This window comes from Arvicanthis niloticus, chromosome 6 (assembly GCF_011762505.2).
Source record: "Arvicanthis niloticus isolate mArvNil1 chromosome 6, mArvNil1.pat.X, whole genome shotgun sequence".
In the NCBI taxonomy this organism is placed as follows: Eukaryota; Metazoa; Chordata; class Mammalia; order Rodentia; family Muridae; genus Arvicanthis; species Arvicanthis niloticus.
In genome coordinates this window covers 52,813,789-52,832,073 of record NC_047663.1, presented here as the reverse complement: position 1 = coordinate 52,832,073, position 18,285 = coordinate 52,813,789, and the positions used below count along the sequence as shown (strand labels likewise).

Sequence of the window (18,285 nt, the reverse complement as noted above, 5' to 3'; positions counted from 1 at the left end):
CCTCCAAGTTATTTACTTCATTACTACATAGTACCACTTTTCCATTCTAGTGCAGATATCAAGGCCAGGGTTTTATATACTAGGTAAATTCCCACCACAGAGCTATGCATACTCAGATCCATACAGTGTCTTTGTTTAGAATAAAAGGATGTACAGATAAGTCTGGGAATTCAGGCTGGCCCATTCTCCCTTCAACCAGGTACCTTCAAGCAGCAAACAACCCAACAGAAACATACAGGACAGGCCAAAAGCCAAGAGCCTTCCCCCTGCTTCTCCCATGACTCTCCTGGAGTTTAGGATCTAATCTCTGGCCCACTTGCTCCTCTTGATCTCCCACCACACCTTACCGAAAGCCGGTAGCGCCGGGTGGTCTCTACTCGATCCACAGCTCTCAGCCCAGCAGCCTGGCACACAGAAACAATGTTGGTTGATGCTGGAGTAGAGAAATTCAGCCTGAGGAAAGAGTAAGATGGTTATGGTCTGAGGGTCTTGGCAAGAACCAGTTGGGAAGGTGGATCTTGCCCACTGCTATCTACCCAATACACCACTGGCCTCCTCTCTCAGACTGGGTGCCAAGGACACTTGCTTTCAAAAACCAATCAGAGGCTGGAGAGACAGCTCCAAGTTTGGTTCCTTGCACCCATGTCAGGCTCACACCTGCCTGAAACTCTAGCTCTAGGGGGATCCGATGCCTCTAGCCTCCATTGGCACTACATTCAGGTGCACGGAGCCATACAGAAACTCAGTATGGGAAACTTAACAACATCATGTTTCAAAAGAAAAGCTGTTCAATGGGACAGTGCTCACTCAGCATGATCAATCCCTAAGAAATGGGAATGGAGAGAAACTAGTGCAGATTAAAGTTCTCAGAGCGTAAGCTGTTGTTTCTAGAATAGACTTGGGAGCTAGTTCAATTTTCAGGACATTTGCCCACACAGGGAAAATATTTGTGTGACTTCCTAGGCAGAGAGAAGTACGGAACAAGGAAAACTGCCAAAGACTGAGAGGGAAAGGAGTGGAGGTGAGGGGCAGGTGGTGAGTGTGAAACGGAGTTGTGCCTGGGAACATGGGAACAAGCTGCCCAGGAAGACACCTGACACATACCTGGGTCCCACCTCCAGCAACAAATCATTGGAACCAGGAACAAGCCAGGACTCCTGAGAAACATCATCCTGCAGCAAAGGGCAGCCAAACAGCCACATCAGCTTCTTCATCTCCTCAGCCCACGGAAGGGTCTCAGCTGTAGAGACAAGGGCACCTCAAGACACTGCCTCATGTACCAGATTACCTTTAAGAAACCAATACCCAGTCTCAGCACTATGGAAAGAAGAACAAGGGATCTCTCTGAGTTCTAGGCTGGCTGGGTCTACATTTCAAGCAGCTACAGAGAGATCTGCCTCCAGTTAAAAGCAAAACCACAAAATCAGAATTCAGTACTTAGGACAGATAATTAGGCACACATGGTAAACAAACATGCATACAGGTAAAACACAAACACAACCAATATACCTGCAGCCAAGTTCTGATCCCCAGGAAACCACATGGTAGAAGGAAGAGTCCTCTCACTCCCACATGTGAGTACCCATGCGCTGGTGCGCAAGTACATCAGGAAAGGAGTAAATCAGTAAATCAGTTGTAGGCTGCCAACTCGACTCGGCTGGTCAAGATGGCGCCGGCTTTCGGTATGATCTACTGGTAAACAAGTGCACTGCGCATTCGATCACCCTTGGGCCAACTCAGTTTTGGTGCCAATCCCTCCCAAGTGGGATATGTTAATGAAGCACTGCAATTCCAACCAATCAAGCCGGATATGTTAATGAAGCACTGCAATTCCGACCAATCGCGCATCTCCACGCACATTTCCCCCCGACCAGGGCTGGGTATATAAGCAGCCTGCTCTGGGTGTTCAGGGTCCCCTGCAAGAATGATGAAGGGCTTCTACAATAAAGGCTGTTGAGAAGGATCCGGTTGTTTGCATCTTCCTTGCTGGTTGAGTGAGGCGCGACAAGTGGTGCTGAAACCTGGGGCAAGACCGGGAACAGGGAAACTGAGGAGAAATTCTCGTGGATCCAGAACTCTTCACCTTAGAGTGGCGGTACCGGTAAGCTCCCAGGTTAAAGTGGGACAATAGAGAAGGTCCTCAAGGAAGAGGCAAGAGCAATAAAGTCTCCGGAGCCTGGAGCAGTAAGTCCCTTGGTAAGCCCTGTGACTGATTATGCTTCTGTTGGTGGCTGCAGTCATTGTTGTCCTTGTTTTTGGTTTCAGTATTGTTGCCTGTTATTGTTTGAATTGCCATCAGCCCGGGCGAGAGTGTATTTGTTGGGACGAAGAACGCCCGCAGTCCGCAGTCGACAGTAAGACGGAGGTAGGTAACTCCGCCTGTCGACCCGTGTGTGAGTCTCACGTAGGTAAGTAACATGGGGAACACTCCCTCCAATCAATTTTTGAGTGCACTGCGAGAGCTTCTTGGGCAACGAAACCTTAAACTACAGAGAAAAATCCTAGAGAGCTTTTTGCATGAGATAGACCGAGTAGCCCCATGGGATAGACATGGTTCGCTCCCAATGGTCTCTAACCATTGGCTTATGGGAAAAATTGGGTCAAGATCTCGATAGGGAGGCTGAGGAAGGGTCAGTGAAATCTGGGGTGAGGCCTCTTTGGCGCATGATACACGCCTGCTTGGACGATAAAAGATGTGTCAAGAGTGTGAAAGCGGGACAGAGACTGCTTCAAGAGCACCAGGAGAGCATGTCAGAAGAGGATGGGGTTTTTAAGGAAAGAAAAAAGGATAAGGGACACAAAGATAGAGAAAAAGGAAAAGCTAGCAAAACAAGACAGGCCTAAATGGCCTGAAAAGGATAAAAAGGAGAAAAAAGAAGAGGGGATCACAGGAATTTACCCCTCCTTGAAAGAGTTGGAGATTTCCGATGAGTCAGGGTTAGCCTCCGAGGAGGAAGCAGAGCTTGAAGAAGAGGCCGCTAAGTATACACAAAAAAGATATGGTCCCGATCGAAGAGACGTTAATAAGACAAAGACAGATCAGGGACCAGAGGTGCCGACGGCGCCATCTTATAATCCTGAGTATAATAAGACAAAGGGCAAACAGGAAGAGGATGAGTTAGACAAAATGGAGGAAGATCTAGAAGAGTTGATAGCCAAAATGGAGGCTATAGCCCTTTCAAAAAGGAGAAAGGAAGAGGAAGGGAGAAAAGTGCACCAGTGCACCGCCTTTGGCTCCCCTGCAGGAATGCTGCCTTATGTGGAGGTTCCGCAGCCCCCACCATTGAATCAGAGATCTTCCTTTTGCCCTCAGACGTGGAAGGAGGCCGCAGGAGCCTTCCCTGTTTTTGAGGATGTCAATCAACAGAGATATCATGAGCCTTTAGATTTTAAACAACTAAAGGCTTTGGCTGAGTCTGTCCAACCATATGGAATTAATGCATCCTTTACTCAGGCATTGTTGGAGAGATTATCCTTACACACCATGACTTCATTGGATTGGATGGGTACAGTCCGAGCCTGTTTAACCACAGGTCAATATTTCGACTGGAAGAGCCTGTACACCGAGTATGCTCAGAATCAGACTCAGGCTAACCAAGTCGATGGCCAGGCTGCATGGTCCTTTGATATGTTAATGGGACAGGGTCAATGGGCCGTAAATCAGACAGCTTATCCCTTGCCGGGCTATGGCCAAATTAATGCCATGGCCATAAAGGCATGGAAGTCCCTGCCCAATAAAGGACAAGTATCAGGAAACTTGACAAAGGTCATTCAGGGACCCACGGAGCCATTTTCCAACTTTGTGGCATGTATGATGGAGGCTGCTGGAAGAATTTTTGGTGATCCAGATACAGCAATGTCTTTAATTCAGCAATTAGTTTTTGAGCAATGTACCAAAGAATGTCACAATGCCATCATTCCTTACAAGTCTCGTGGCATTGAGGCATGGATGAAGGCCTGTAGAGAAATTGGAGGGCTTCTTTCAAATGTATGGCCTTGCTGCTGCAGTAATGCAATTGACTAGGGGAAAAAGAAGCACCCCTGGGGCTTGCTTCTGCTGTGGCAGCATGGGACATTAAAATGGATTCATCCTAAAATATCAATAACCAGAACTGTTGAATATTAACCTACCGCCATTGCAATATTAGCTTTGGAAGGTGTGCAACAGTGTTTGCAACATTTTGGTACGGAGCTATCTAAAATTATAATACCTTTTAATAGTAATCAATTGTACGTTCTGTGTGCTACCATAGATGATTGGGCAGTATTAAAATGTGAATATGCTGGAGAATTTGATAATCATTATCCTCAGCATCCATTGATACAACTTTTTGAATCTCATCCTATTGTTTTTCCAAAAATGACTAAAAGTAGCCCTTTAATTGGTGCTGCTGTCATATATACTGATGGTTCTAAAACTGGATGTGGATCATATAAATTTAATACTGATGATCCCGTGGTGATTCAATTTGCTCCTGCCTCTCCTCAAATTATAAAATTAAAAAATTGTAATAGAAGTTTTTGATAAATTTAAAGAACCTTTTAATTTAGTATCAGATTCTCTGTATGTAGTAAAGGTTTTAAAGATTTTAGAAGCTACTGGTAAGATAAAATTGACCAGTCCTATTTATAATTTGTTAACAATATTACAAAGATTGATATGGGAACGTGAATTTCCCTTTATTGTGCAGCATGTGAGAGCCCATACAGGCTTACCTGGGCCTGTTAGTGCTGCTAATAATGAAGTTGATATGGCTACGCACAGAGTTTATTTTTACTAGTATTCTTGATTCCCCAGTAGTGCTGGCCACCCAATTTCATAAGACTTTTCATGTTAATGCCAAAACGTTGCAAATGAAGTATAAAATTTCCAGAGAAACAGCTAGACAAATAGCGATCCATTGCCCAGATTGTAACATTTACACTCACCCCCCTGGGGTGGGAGTGAATCCAAAGGGATTGCTGCCTTTATGGTTATAGCAAATGGATGTAACACATTTTTCAGAATTTGGAAAACTAAAATATGTTCACGTACCTGTGGATACTTGTTCAGGTCTTATTTTTGCTTCCCCCTTGTCAGGGGAAAAAGCAAAGAATGTCATTCTTCATTGCTTAGAAGCATGGGCAACGTGGGGCAATAAAAACTGATAATGGCCCTGGCTATACAGCTGCTTCCTTTAAATTTTTTGTCAACAAATGCAAGTGTCCATAAAACATGGATTACCATATAATCCACAAGGTCAGGGTATGGTGGAAAGAACCCATCGTACTCTTAAAGAATGTTTTTAAAACAAAAGGGAGATTTGGCTATAGCCGCACCCCGAGAGAACTTATTTCTCTTGTCTTTTTACTTTAAAATTTTTTACAACTTGATGTAACTGGTCGCTCTGCTGTGGAGCGTCATACTTATTAGCATAAAACAAAAAAGAATTTTTTTACCTTTCACCAGATATTGGTACCAGTTTTAATGCCAACTATGCTGGCCTTAATTTTACTTGGCAGGATAGCTATGCCTGCTAATCCTTTTGATGTGCGGCTGCTTTGTGGAGTGAATGGTAGCTGCACAGATCTGTCACCCTTTGTTATGATTGGGGGAGGGTCTCATGGAGTACAAAAATTTTTCTTATTCCACCTCTCCGGGTGTGCAGGTGACCAATGAAGGCATTGATTATAGACTATCCTTTTATGAGACAGTTGTAGGAGAGGGGTTTGGAAAAAACATTACCTTTAGTCCTACTCCTGTTTGTATTTGGGCACCTTTTGTGTTTATTGTTAGTAATACTACTCAGCCTTATAGGAGCCAACTAGTTTGTAGTAATCTTGATTGCTTTTATAGCATGTGCTGGGAGAGTGATGTTTCCCATCACGGTGGATGCCACTAATACTTTGGCACAGTTTTGAGCCAAGAGAGATTTTGGTATAACAGCTGCCCAGGTGGATGTACTGTGGCAGTTGAGCCAAACTGGATGTGAATGGAGATATGCTGGACTGTGTGTTACTGCTGTTCAATATCAAAATTATACTCAAGCTGCTAATCTGTCTTGCCAGCTCTCTAGTTTTTTGACAGGTAATTGGTCGGCGGACTTTGAAACTTTGATGAGGCGGTTGCGGATAGCCGTTGTGACAATGAACTCCACTCGCTTAGACTCACCAGTGGACTTGCTACATGGATTGCTGGAGCTGTGTTTCATCTTAAAGAGTGGGCGGGAGTCTTCATTTGGGGGGCCATGGTGTTTGCCGGTTGCATCTTTTGCATGTGGCTTCTATGTAAACTAAAAAGAGACCATGCCAGGCACAAAACCGTAGTCTACCAAGCCTTGGCCACTATCGAGGATGGTGAACCTCCCCATGTTTGGCTTGCAACCCTAAAGGAATTATGAGCGGGTTTCAGTAGATACGAGCCCTTGAGGAGTGCACTACTGGCAGTTTGAGGTGTTTTCGAGTGGGCACTCGACAGGGAATGTTCCACAAGCATGGATAGATTTCCCGAAAGTATGCCTGATTGCACAAAGGTTTGATGCCAAAACACTTCTTTGCCCGTCAAAAGGCATCGAGATGGGTATGGGAAGTATTACTCATTGCACAACGACGACGAGAGAAGAAACCCATTACAATATCTCATTTTGCACAGGGGATCAGGCCTCTGCTTTCCCTCACCGTACAACTACACTTATAGGGCATCTATCATGTACTCATTCTGTGACTCAGGGTTAGCAATAAAACTAAAAAGGGGGAGATGTAGGCCGCCGACCCGACTCGGCTGGTCAAGATGATGCCGGCTTTCGGTATGATCTACTGGTAAACAAGTGCACTGCACATGCAATCACCCTTGGGCAAACTCAGTTTTGGCGCCAACCCCTCCTGAGCGGGATATGTTAATGGAGCACTGCAATTCCAACCAATCGAGTGGGATATGTTAATGAAGCACTGCAATTCCAACCAATCGCGCACCTCCACGCGCATTTCCCCAGACCAGGGCTGGGTATATAAGCAGCCTGCTCCGGGTGTTCGGGGTCCCCTGCAAGAATGATGAAGGGCTTCTACAATAAAGGCTGTTGAGAAGGATCCGGTTGTTTGCGTCTTCCTTGCTGGTCGAGTGGGACATGACAATCAGTGAAACAAGAGGCTAAAGAGATGGCTCGGGTTAATATTACCATCTGCTCTTACAGAAGACTCTGGTATTGAGTACCGATTCCCAGCACCCATATCAGAAGGCCACTTCTACATCTAGCTCCAGGAGATCCAAAGCTGCCTTCTGAACTCTTGCATTCATGCACACATACAAATCCATATATGAATGTAATTAAAAATAAAATAAAAACAAAATGTAATAAAGAAATAAAAAAAAAAAACAAAAAACAAAATGCCTGACACTGGATGTGATAACCCACACTAGTAAGCCCAGCACTCAGAGTAAAGGCAGCATCAGGAGTTCAAGGTCACCCTTAGTCAAAGAGAGAGTTCAAGACCAGTCTGGGCTACATAATATTCAGAGTCAAACAGCCCACCAAAAAACAAAACAAAATTTAAACCCAGCATCTGTCCTCACCTGCCCAGTGTACATTGTAGCACAGCTCAGTCTCCACACACTGAAGTGTTGGCAGTTTCTCTTGTAGTCTCCGAAGAACACGTCCAGATGCTGTCCCCTCATGGCCAGAGGAGTGGACATAAAAGTGAAGGACAGGGGCCATTTCTGCAGATGACCGTCTAGAGATGAATTCGGTTTCTAAAAAAAAATAACATTGGTTGATTTTAAATTTCATGGACAGACCAGACACTGGAGATAGGGGGATTTAGGAAAACAGTAACCAGAAAAATTTTTAACTTATCCTGCAAAATGTAGGCTTTTCAGATTGGAATGGGATGATTTAGCAGTACACCATGTTCTAAGCCCTGGGCACAACCTCCAGGCATAAATACACACACACACACACACACACACACATTCATAGTGTGGGAGCAAGGGATATAGGCACTTCCTTTGGCCCAGGCAAGGTCTTAAGAATGCTACCATGAACAAATAAATCATACAATTTCGGGCTGGAAAGATGGCTCAGTGTTTAAGAGCACCATCTAATTTTCCAGAGGTCCTGAGTTCAATTCCCAGCAACCACATGGTGGCTCACAACCATCTGTAATGGGATCTAATGCCCTCTTCTGGTATGTCTGAAGACAATGGTGTACTTATACATAAAATAAATAATAATTTTTTAAAAATTGTACAATTTTGGCTCAGTGTGGCTAACACTAAGGGACAGAAACACCAACCTGATAGGAAGAACTTCCTAAGCCGGGCGGTAGTGGCGCACGCCTTTAATCCCAGCACTTGGGAGGCAGAGGCAGGCAGATTTCTGAGTTCGAGGCCAGCCTGGTCTACAGAGTGAGTTCCAGGACAGCCAGGGATACACAGAGAAACCCTGTCTTGAAAAAACAAAACAAAACCAACCAACCAAACAAACAAAAAAACTGGACCATTCTGGCTTGGGGTCACATCAGCTCGAGTCTGTGGCCCTGATCCATCAGTAGTGTCTAAGTATAATAAAATTTTGTCATCTGCTTAAGTACTTTCTACTATGAAAGTTCAAAGACCCAGTCAGCTCCAGAGTCTATGCTGTTGTTTCTGACTGGTCAATTCAAATAAAGCTCTTGCTCTGCTGGACTCTTCTGACTGCTTGGGTTGCTTTGGATGTTGACACCAACATGACCTCAAACATCCAACCTCGAGAACTATGCGAAGTCCTGTTGTTAATGAGTTGTACAGTCTACAGTACTTTGTCACAGCAGTTATTTGAGGCACAAATCTAGGGGATAAGAATGGACTAGACCTGGCTGGTGACACTGAGTAATAGATCATGGTTTCACTGCTTTCAATATATCCAAAGCTGGATAGAATCTGTCCCAATTTCTGATTCCTTGCTTCACAGCAGGAGCACGCCTTTGCTCACCAACTCTGTGTCTCTTGATTCTTCAAGGTGAGCTCATTACACCAACTCGGAGATGTTCTCACTGCCCAGTGCTCACATCACCTCCCTTCTAGAAAGCTTCCTTGGAGTTCAGGGCTCTAATCTGCACCATTCATTCAACTATCTGCCCACATGCGGGTTCACAGATGTACATTGCCTCTTCCAGGGGAGGCACGAGGGAAAGAAATTTTACTACTTCACATTTCCACTTGTATGACTCAAACCTGACTCATTCAAAACTGAATGCTGCTGAGCACGCTGGCACACACTTTTAATCCCAGCACTCTGGGAGGCAGAGGCAGGAGGATCTCTGTGAATTCAAGACTAGCCTGGTCAATACAGTGAGCTCCAGACCAGCCAAGGTTACACAGTATGTATTGTATGTGTGTGTGTGTGTATACATATATATACATATATACAGTATATATATACAATATATATATACAAAAAATTACTCCAAAGGCTGGTGGGATGGCTCAACAGGTAGACACGTGCCACCACACCTAATTACCTGAGTTTGATTCCTAGAACCCACTTAATGGAAGAAGAAAGTTAACTTTTACAGATTTTTCTCTGTCTTCAAGTGTTTCAGGAGCTCAGATACAGGCTGAATACTAAGGTGATGGGCCTGATCACAGATTGGGGACAAAAACTTTTCTAAGAAAACTGAATTCTTTTAGTACACTGTCCATAACCAGTATTGTGCAGCTGTCAATCCAGGGGCTACTTAACTGTTCTTACAAGCCCTCTCAGCAGCAAGTGAGTCAATTCATTTTCTATTTCTTCACGCTCCTCTTGTGGCTTTAAGGACACCAATATTCTTCTGAAGCTCTTTCCCTGGCTGGTTCTGAGTAACCCAAGCTGACTCTTATTCTCTTGCTCAGCTTCTAACTGTTAGGTGCCCAGGATTCTGTCCTTATTTCTCTTCCTTTGTGTTAAGTGGTTTCATCCAGTCCTGTGCTTTAAAGACTACCTAGTAAAATCAACCAATGAAACTCCCACCATCCAACTGTTAATTTAAAATGTCAATTTGATAGCAGTAAAACTAATATTTGCCAAAATATTCTACAACTTTTCCCAACAGTGAATCTCTAAGACTCCAGATTGGTATATTTAAATACCAACACATCTATACATACAGGTCATAAATATAGCCAACAAGGGCTGAATATTTAACTCAAAATATCTGTCTAGTATTCATGAGGCCCTGGGCCAGTTTGATTCCCAGGACCATAAAACCTGGGCAAAGTGGCACATATTCCTGTGATCCCAGTACATGGAATATGGAGGCAGGAGGATCCCGAGCTCCATGTTCCTTGGCTACACAGTGAGTTTGAGACCAGCCTAGACTTATAAAGAGACTCCTCTTTCTTCTTCCCCTTTTCTTCTTTCGAGAGGAATAGTTTACTGAGTTCATGGGAAGGGAGCTGGAAGCTGGGCAGTAACTGTCGTACTGCCGGCAGCCCCAGGTTTGCTATGCCTCTGCTCTTCTCTATTACAGGGAACACTTTTCCATCCAAACAGCTGCTCACCTGAATGCACAGGCATAGGATTCATGATAAAGCACCTGCCTAGCATGTGCAAGGCCTGAGGTTCAATCCCCAGAACTAGAAAAAGGAAAACTAAAGCCAACCGTAACTGTTCTTTTTCTCTCAGCCTCTCCATGTAATCAATTTAAGAACAAATCTGCTTCCACACATATATTAAATCTCTTGCCTTTTCAGGTCTACTGCCTCACAAGTCAATGTCACCATTATCATTCATTTGGACTGATCAATGTATTGTTTTCTTTGTTGCTGTTGTTTTATGAAAAAAAGTCAGGTTATCATATAGCCCAGGCTGGTCTGGAATTCAGTCTTCTTGCTTAGGGGCATGCATCACCACACCCAGTTGCACTGAATTCTTCAATGGTCTGATTCTTCTACTGCACAGCCACATCCTATCTGCCATAAGATAGTGTAAAGATCATGACTTCTATACTAGTGAGATGGTTTAATGGATAAACACTTGCCTCTGTGAGGCATGGTGGTACAGGCCCTGAATCCCAGGAGGAAGGTGAATCTCAGTTTCAGGATTTATATAGTTCCAAGGCAACCAGGGCTGTATAAAGAGGCCCTGTTTCAAGAAAACAAAACCAACCAACCAAACAAGTTGTTAAATGAATGTACCCTTTATTCCCACCATGTCTCAGTGTTCCCCACCCCCCATACACACTCAGTCTTCTTTAAAAAAAAAAAAAAAGAAGAAGAAGCAAAGGTGACACATGCCTTTAATCCCAGGGGTCAGAGGCAGGTGAATCTCTCTGAATTAAAGGACAGCCTAGTCTACAGAAGTTCCAGGGTTACACAGACAAACACCCAGGGTCTCATTTGGCTCAGGCTGACCTCTAACTCGATGTATAACTGAGGATGCCCTTAAATTTCTAGTCCTTCTACTCCCAAAACCTCTCGAGTGCTGTAATTCCTGATGTTCTTCACAGCACCTGGTTAATTCCTGATGTTCTTCACAGCACCTGGTTAATTCCTGATGTTCTTCACAGCACCTGGTTTATGAGGTAGTAAGACTCGAACCCAGGACCCTGAGCTACATCAGCAGCTCTCTGCAGTTATTAAGATTTTTGCCTATCATTCCCAATATACGAAATATACGTTTCAGAAATAATGAAACAGGGTTTTACGTCGGGGCTGTGTTCCCAACGGCTAGTATGGTGCCTGAAACAAAGCAGGTGGTCGATCCATTTCCTGACGAATGAATGGGACCATGAGAGGGGCCTATTTCAGTCTGGTCGTCCACCTACACCAAGTGCCGGCAGAACACGCGCTCCAACAGACGGCTCTCTACCTAAGGCACGTGGATGCAGCTGGACCCAGACAGGCCTGATGGGGAAAACGACGCGGCCTGGATTCGGTTTGAATGTGTGAGCAATGGAACCGCATCGGCAAACAAACTCAGGAAAGGACGCACAAGTTTCACTCACCTAAAGCCGTTCACGCGGCGCCCGAATCTTGGCGGGCTTTACGTCATCAGAGAGCGCCACCTCGAGACCAGATTTGCGCGGGCCCGAGCGACCACGCCCCTGCTGTGGGAGGGGGCCACTGCTCCCTGCTGTAGGTTGGGGCAGTTTGAGTCACAAACAAGAACCTCATTAGAGGCCCAAGCCTGTAATCCCAGCACTGGGAGGCCAGAGCCAAGACAGGAGAATCTTTGAATTCTAGACTAGCCTGGTCTACATAGTGAGTTCCAGGCCAGCCAAGGATGTGCAGTGAAACTCTGTCTAAAAACAAAACATCCCCTCTGATGACTCTAACTTGTTGTTAAGTTGACACACAAAACTATCCAGTACACTAGCCAAAATTACATTTAAAAAGTTAACATGTAGGCTGGAGTGATGGCGGTTGAGAGCACTGCCCTGCTCTTCCAGAGGTGCTGAGTTCAATTCCCAGCAACCACAAGGTGGCTCACAACCATCTGTAATGGGATCTGATGCTCTCTTCTGGTGTGTCTGAAGATAGCTACAGTGTATTCATATACATGAAATAAATAGGTAAGTCTTTTTTTAAAAAAATGAAGACGTAAAACTTTTTGGCTCTCTGTATTTTCTCGTCCATCTGCCTTCTTTCTTTAAGCAAGATAAGTTGGTTTTTCCAAGGTCATTCAGTTTAGAACTTCTGTTACCTTGATCTTGATAGAATGTAACAGTCTGAGATTTTCAGACTGAAACCTAGAAAGCACACCCAAAAGCCTTTTAAAACAAACAAACAAACAAACAAAAACAAAAAAACAAAAAAACAAAAAACCGAGAGTTCTTTGTGTAGCTTTGACTGTCCTAAAACTAGCTCTGTAGACCAGGATGGCTTCCAACTCACCGAGACTCAAGACTGGGATTATAGGCCTGGGCAACCACTGCCCCCTTCACAAAACATCTTTTTTAAAGACCCTGCTTAACACAATACAGCCAGTCTAAGACCTGCAACAGATAAGAAACAAGAGACAATGTTTAAATAAATTTAGGTTCCTTTTATTTATTTACGATTTATTTATTTTATGTATATGAGTACACTGCTTTCTTTATTAAGCTGGTAAATTTATTTATATTGCTCTGTTTCTGATAGTAAAGACTTCACCTCTATATGCTTAGAAAGGCTATGAAATATATGGCATATATGGATATGAGAATATATATATTTTTTATTGGGAAGAATTTTTATGTGATAAAATGTTGCCCAGGCACCGGGCAGTGGTGGCACACACCTTTAATCCCAGCACTTGGGAGGCAGAGTCATGCGGATTTCTGAGTTCAAGGCCAGCCTGGTCTACAGAGTGAGTTCCAGGACAGCCAGGGCTACACAGAGAAACTCTGTCTCGAAAAACAAAAAACAAAACAAAACAAAACAAAAAAAAGGTGCCTCACTCCTGTAATCACACTTGGGAAGTGGAGGCAGGAGGATCAGAAATTCAAGGTCATTCTTGCCTATATAGCATTGAGGTAAATCTGGAGTACATGAAGCCCCGACTCTAAAACAAGAAACAAACCAAGTAAAATTTAAAAAGCAGGGGTGGGTGTGGGGAGGTTTTGTACCAAGGTAAAATGACTAGAGTTTACCAAATGGAACAGGAACAATAAGGACAAAATAAAAAATTGTAAACATGTTGGAAGATGCTTGTGGGTGATAGAACTAGAGAAGCCGGAAAGCTGTTAAAAGCCCCGTGGGTGGTGCTGGCTCAGTGGTTGAGAGGGCTTGGCGTAGGATCGCCAACTCGTGTGAGAGCTTGTGCACTGCACCAGACAGCAGGTGCTCTCAACTCTCAGAGGCCAGATTCTGGAGCTGGAGTTACACACTTGTGAGCCACTGGATGAGGGTGCTGAGAACTGATCTGTAAGAGGTACCTGCTGTACTTGCTCTTAACTATTCAGGTATTTCTCCAGTACCAAAATGAAATCTTAAAAAGCAAAAGGAAACAAACACAATAGTCAGCTCTGGTTCATTATTGGCTCATGCGGAGATTTTTTTGGGATAAAGCAAAGGATCAGTCTTATCTGAGTGGAGGTCCTTAAAGGGTAAAAAACCTCCTCGTGCTGTTTCAGACAGCAGCTTGGCGCTTTGTTTTTACCCATTCTGCTTCTGACCTGTTCCACCAATGTTAAAGTAACCCGAAATTTAAACCATACCTATACCAATGAGATGGTGGGAGAAGACCCAGTCCAAACCCATTGTTTCTACCTACAAATCCTCAAAGGTGAATCCCAGGCTATAGAACACATGGTCATTGAGGAAGCTCCTTTTGCTTCATGGCTGCCAGCCATCCCATATTGCTGACATAAAGCAGCTTGACCATAGACATAGAAAAATAGTTTGGCTCAGAGCAAGCTCAAGTTGAGCATATATTCTGAGGGTTATTATTTTTTTACAGATTTATTTATTTCATGTATATGAGTGCACTGTAGCTGTCTTCAGACACACCAGAAGAGGGTATCACATCCCATTACAGATAGGTTGTGAGCTACCATGTAGGTGCTGGGACTTGGACTCAGGACCTCTGGAAGAGCAGTCAGTGCTGAGCCACCTTTCCAGCCCCAGGGCTTTTTTAAAATTATTATTATTATTATTATTATTATTATTGGAAATTCCCCAACTGTAGCCTTCAGTGCTCTTAACCACTGAGCCATCTCTCCAGCCTTGAGGCTTATTATTATTATTACTATTGGAAATTCCCCAACTATAGCCTTTACTCAGGATCCATGAAAATAGAGGTCAGCCTGAACTGTTGTGTCTAAATGACTTTTAATAAAAGCTTGGGAAAAGGCTGGCTACCCTGCAACTCACCCTGCACCCGCTTATGAGCTCACTGTGGTTTTTTGCGCATAGAAGCTGTTGAGTGTAACTTTAGAAAACAGACCTTCCAGAAAGCTCGCGCTCCTGGCTATCGCCAGTTCTACTCATGATTCAGCGCTGATGCCCTCCCCGGAAGCTGTGATCTCTACCCCCACCCACTCCCAGCTTAGCTCCACAAAACTGCCAGGTACCGCACTGGTTTCCCTCTTTCTCTGCCCAGCTTTGCTCCAAAGAGAAACGTTGACTATTTTATTATCTTAGAACTGGCCAGATAACAATTGGTGGGCAAAGAATCTCCTGCCCTAACCTTATCTGCTAGCCTATATCAGCCATCCGCCAGTGGCAGAGGCCGCCAGTTATCGCTTCCACAAGACCTTACGTTGTTGTTGCGTCCTTTCTCTGTCTCCTGTAAGCTCCTCCTCCTCCTCCTGGGACCCGGATGTCTTTACCCTTCGCAATTGGCTTCTGATTTTTTTTTTTTTTAGGTTTATTTAAAGCGACCAGAAGAGGGCAGCAGATGGTTGTGAACCACCATATGGCTCTGGTCCTCTGGAAGAGCCGTCAGTGTTCTTTACCACTGAGCCATCTCTCCAGCTCCAGGCTTCTGCCTTTATTGACCAAATCAAGAACCAATTAGGGAACCAATTCTATGTATCAGCTCCTCCCCCTACAAAGCAGGCTCTGAAAAAACGGTCAAGGTTGTAGTTTTACAGCTCCGAGTTTGATCAATCCATCTTGGTTCAATAAACCAGCTCTATTTAACTGAGATGGGGTCTGAGTGGTTTGTGCAGCAGTTCCCAGACCCTAACAGTCATAGGTAAGATAAACAAAGGGGTCCTACCAGTGACAGGGAAATGCTGAAAGCAAAAGGAATGGTTAAATTTTGATAGGTGTTTTAATAAAGGAGGCTGGTACGGTTGTAAGAGAGGCTTTAATATTGGGGGGATTTCCTGCTTTGGAGAAAATAGAAAAAAATATGCATCTCTGACATAACATGAGAAATAGTTGGGATGAAACATTTAGTTGAAGTTCCATGTTTTTTCTGTGGTTTGTTTTGTGTGTCACAGGGTATCTTGTAACCCAGACTGACCTTGGACCCCTGACCTTCTATCTTCACGTCCCCAGTGCTGATTCCAGACTGACCTCGAACCCCTGACCTCCCTAACTCCACCTCCCCAGTGCTGATTGTGGAGCTACAGCATCATTTCTGGCTCTCATTCTTAGATAGATCCGTTCACTGTATTGTTCGAGCTGTGCTTGAAGTAATCCTTCTAGGTGGCTGAAGCTACAGGCGCATACCACCACACTGGCTCCAAACATTTCTTTTATAAGCCTGTGATACAAGCCTATAATCTCCTCAGAAGAGACATGAGGTTCAGGAGTTTCAGGTCACCCTTGACCAAATAGCAAATTCAAGATCCAATAATGTGCCAGGCGGTGGTGGCGCACGCCTTTAATCCCAGCACTTGGGAGGCAGAGGCAGGTGGATTTCTGAGTTCGAGGCCAGCCTGGTCTACAGAGTGAGTTCCAGGAGAGCCAGGACTACACAGAGAAACCCTGTCTGGAAAACAAACAAACAAATCCAATAATGTGCTATAGAACACAATACTTCTCTCAAAACAACAAAAACAACAGAAACCAAAAACAAAGAAATAAAACAAACAAACAAAAAACACTGACAGGGTTCTTATGTAGAGTGAAAAATTATAAAGGTCATTTTATGAAATATGTGTAATTTTTTTCGCCTTAGACCTTGGGCAGAAAGCACCTGCCAGCATGTTTGGGTCCATCTAATTAGTTACAGAGGAGGGGGAGTTACAGGACAAAGGCCTGTTAAGAACATCCCAGAAACTGACTGGCCAAGAGAGCAACTACACCCTACCCCCATGGTATGGCCTACTAGTGTTCAAAAAAAAAAAAAAGAAAAAAAAAAAGTAAAACAACCAATCCTGTGCACCAGCGCGAAAGTTCGCTTTTTCCCCACCCCGCCCATATATAAGCGCTAGACCACTGAGCCACGAGGTCAGTCCCTCTATCCCCTATGTGAGATATGGGGATATGGCCTGGCCCAGAGCTCTGATTTAATAAACCACCTCATGTGCTTTACAGCAAGACAGTCTCTCGTGTGTCCTTTGGGTGCGTGTTATCCTGTGACTTAAGTGGACCTCCTTTCTGGGGAGTCCCGGACCTTTCAGTTATTGAAGGCAATGCTAATTATTGACTAGCTCCATTTTGTTTTTAAGTTGACACTGGATTTTATTTATGGTTTTCTTTTTATCTTCCGTATGAAGCTCCTGAGTCTTTCCTTTCTTTAGTTAATTTGAATGTCAGGATTAACAGGCCTGCTTGAAGAATACCTTAAAAGAAAGTAATAAAATCCCTTAAACAACAGACTCTCCTATGCTACAAAATCTTTTTAATTAAGACATGGCCACTTGGGTTGGGGTTTTTGCCCCAACTTCTCATTCATCACCATAGTGCATAGTTCATGAAATAAAGAATTGTTTGCATCAAAAGTGAAGTCGAATAAAGGATTACAGTAATTTACAGCTTTAATACTTTTTTTTAAAAAATATAACCCAGGCTGCTTTAAACTCACAAAAATTCTCTTGCCTCCTGAATGCTGTGATTACAGCACCACCACACTTTTTGTTCTTTCTTTTTATGTATTTGAGTGTTTTGCTCGCATGGATGTATGTGTACCATGTGTCAGACAAGCTCCTGGCTTTGCTCTTTCTTTCTTTCTCTCTCTCTCTTTCTTTCTTTCTTTCTTTCTTTCTTTCTTTCTTTCTTTCTTTCTTTCTTTCTATTGTATATATTTTGCCTGTTTCCCCCTATCAATCTCCTTGTCTTAGAACAAGGTAGGGATTTTTGTTTTCTTCAGTGAATATACCCAGATCCTAAAACAGTGCCTGGCACGTGGATGAATTCTGTTTACTCCACCAGTACTGAGCTGGTGACTGCCTGACAGACTGAATTAGGAAAAGCAAAGCTTTCATTAGTTGAGCCACATGTCCACCAAGTTCTTTAGCAGTAAGTACAGTTCTAGATATTAGAATAAAAAATAAATAGAAAAAGACTCTTGAATTGGAGCCGACAGGTAAGAGAAAGATGAACCAGTGACTTAAGTCCACAACACATATGACTTAAGTGACATTAACACAGTGACTTAAGTCACATTCACGTATGTGAATGGTGTCCCGTGACTGCCTTTTTTGGCCCTCACTTCGTAGTTCTGGCTGGCCTGAAACTCATTATGTAGAGCAGGTTAGGCTGGAACTCAAACTCAGAGATCTCCCTGTCTCTGCACCCGGATTGCTGGGATTAAAGGCACATGCGCCACCCCATCCAGCCTGTGGCTACTTTTAAATTGCACATCTCTGCTTGGCAAGATTAGGGAGACTGAAAATTTTAGGTGTTATGAGCCAAGTGACTGTGCGTTCCAGCGGTCTCCCGCCCCGCCCCACTCCACCCCATTCCACGTGAAA

The 18,285-nt window shown here is 43.9% G+C and overlaps 1 protein-coding gene across 8 annotated transcripts in view; it reads right to left on the bottom strand.

The window, feature by feature from the left end:
* Positions 1-15,227, bottom strand: part of Pfas (phosphoribosylformylglycinamidine synthase) — a 29,012-nt gene extending 13,785 nt beyond the window's left edge. For 2 of the 8 annotated variants that reach the window (XR_013111251.1, XM_076936553.1), the window contains exons 1-7: positions 15,177-15,227; positions 12,830-12,930; positions 11,941-12,068; positions 10,975-11,078; positions 7,550-7,726; positions 1,105-1,240; positions 348-453 (exon numbers count right to left, since the gene is read on the bottom strand). Coding sequence is in view for 7 of the 8 variants with exons in the window: in XM_076936553.1 (XP_076792668.1) it covers positions 348-453; positions 1,105-1,240; positions 7,550-7,726; positions 10,975-10,987 (432 nt within the window). In the remaining variant the exon portion in view is untranslated. Of the gene's footprint in view, positions 1-347; positions 454-1,104; positions 1,289-7,549; positions 7,727-10,974; positions 11,079-11,940; positions 12,069-12,829; positions 12,931-15,104; positions 15,124-15,171 lie in introns of those variants that run through there. The other 6 variants (XM_076936555.1, XM_076936554.1, XM_034505154.2 and 3 more) reach the window with 6 other exon arrangements.
* Positions 15,228-18,285: the final 3,058 nt, after the last annotated feature.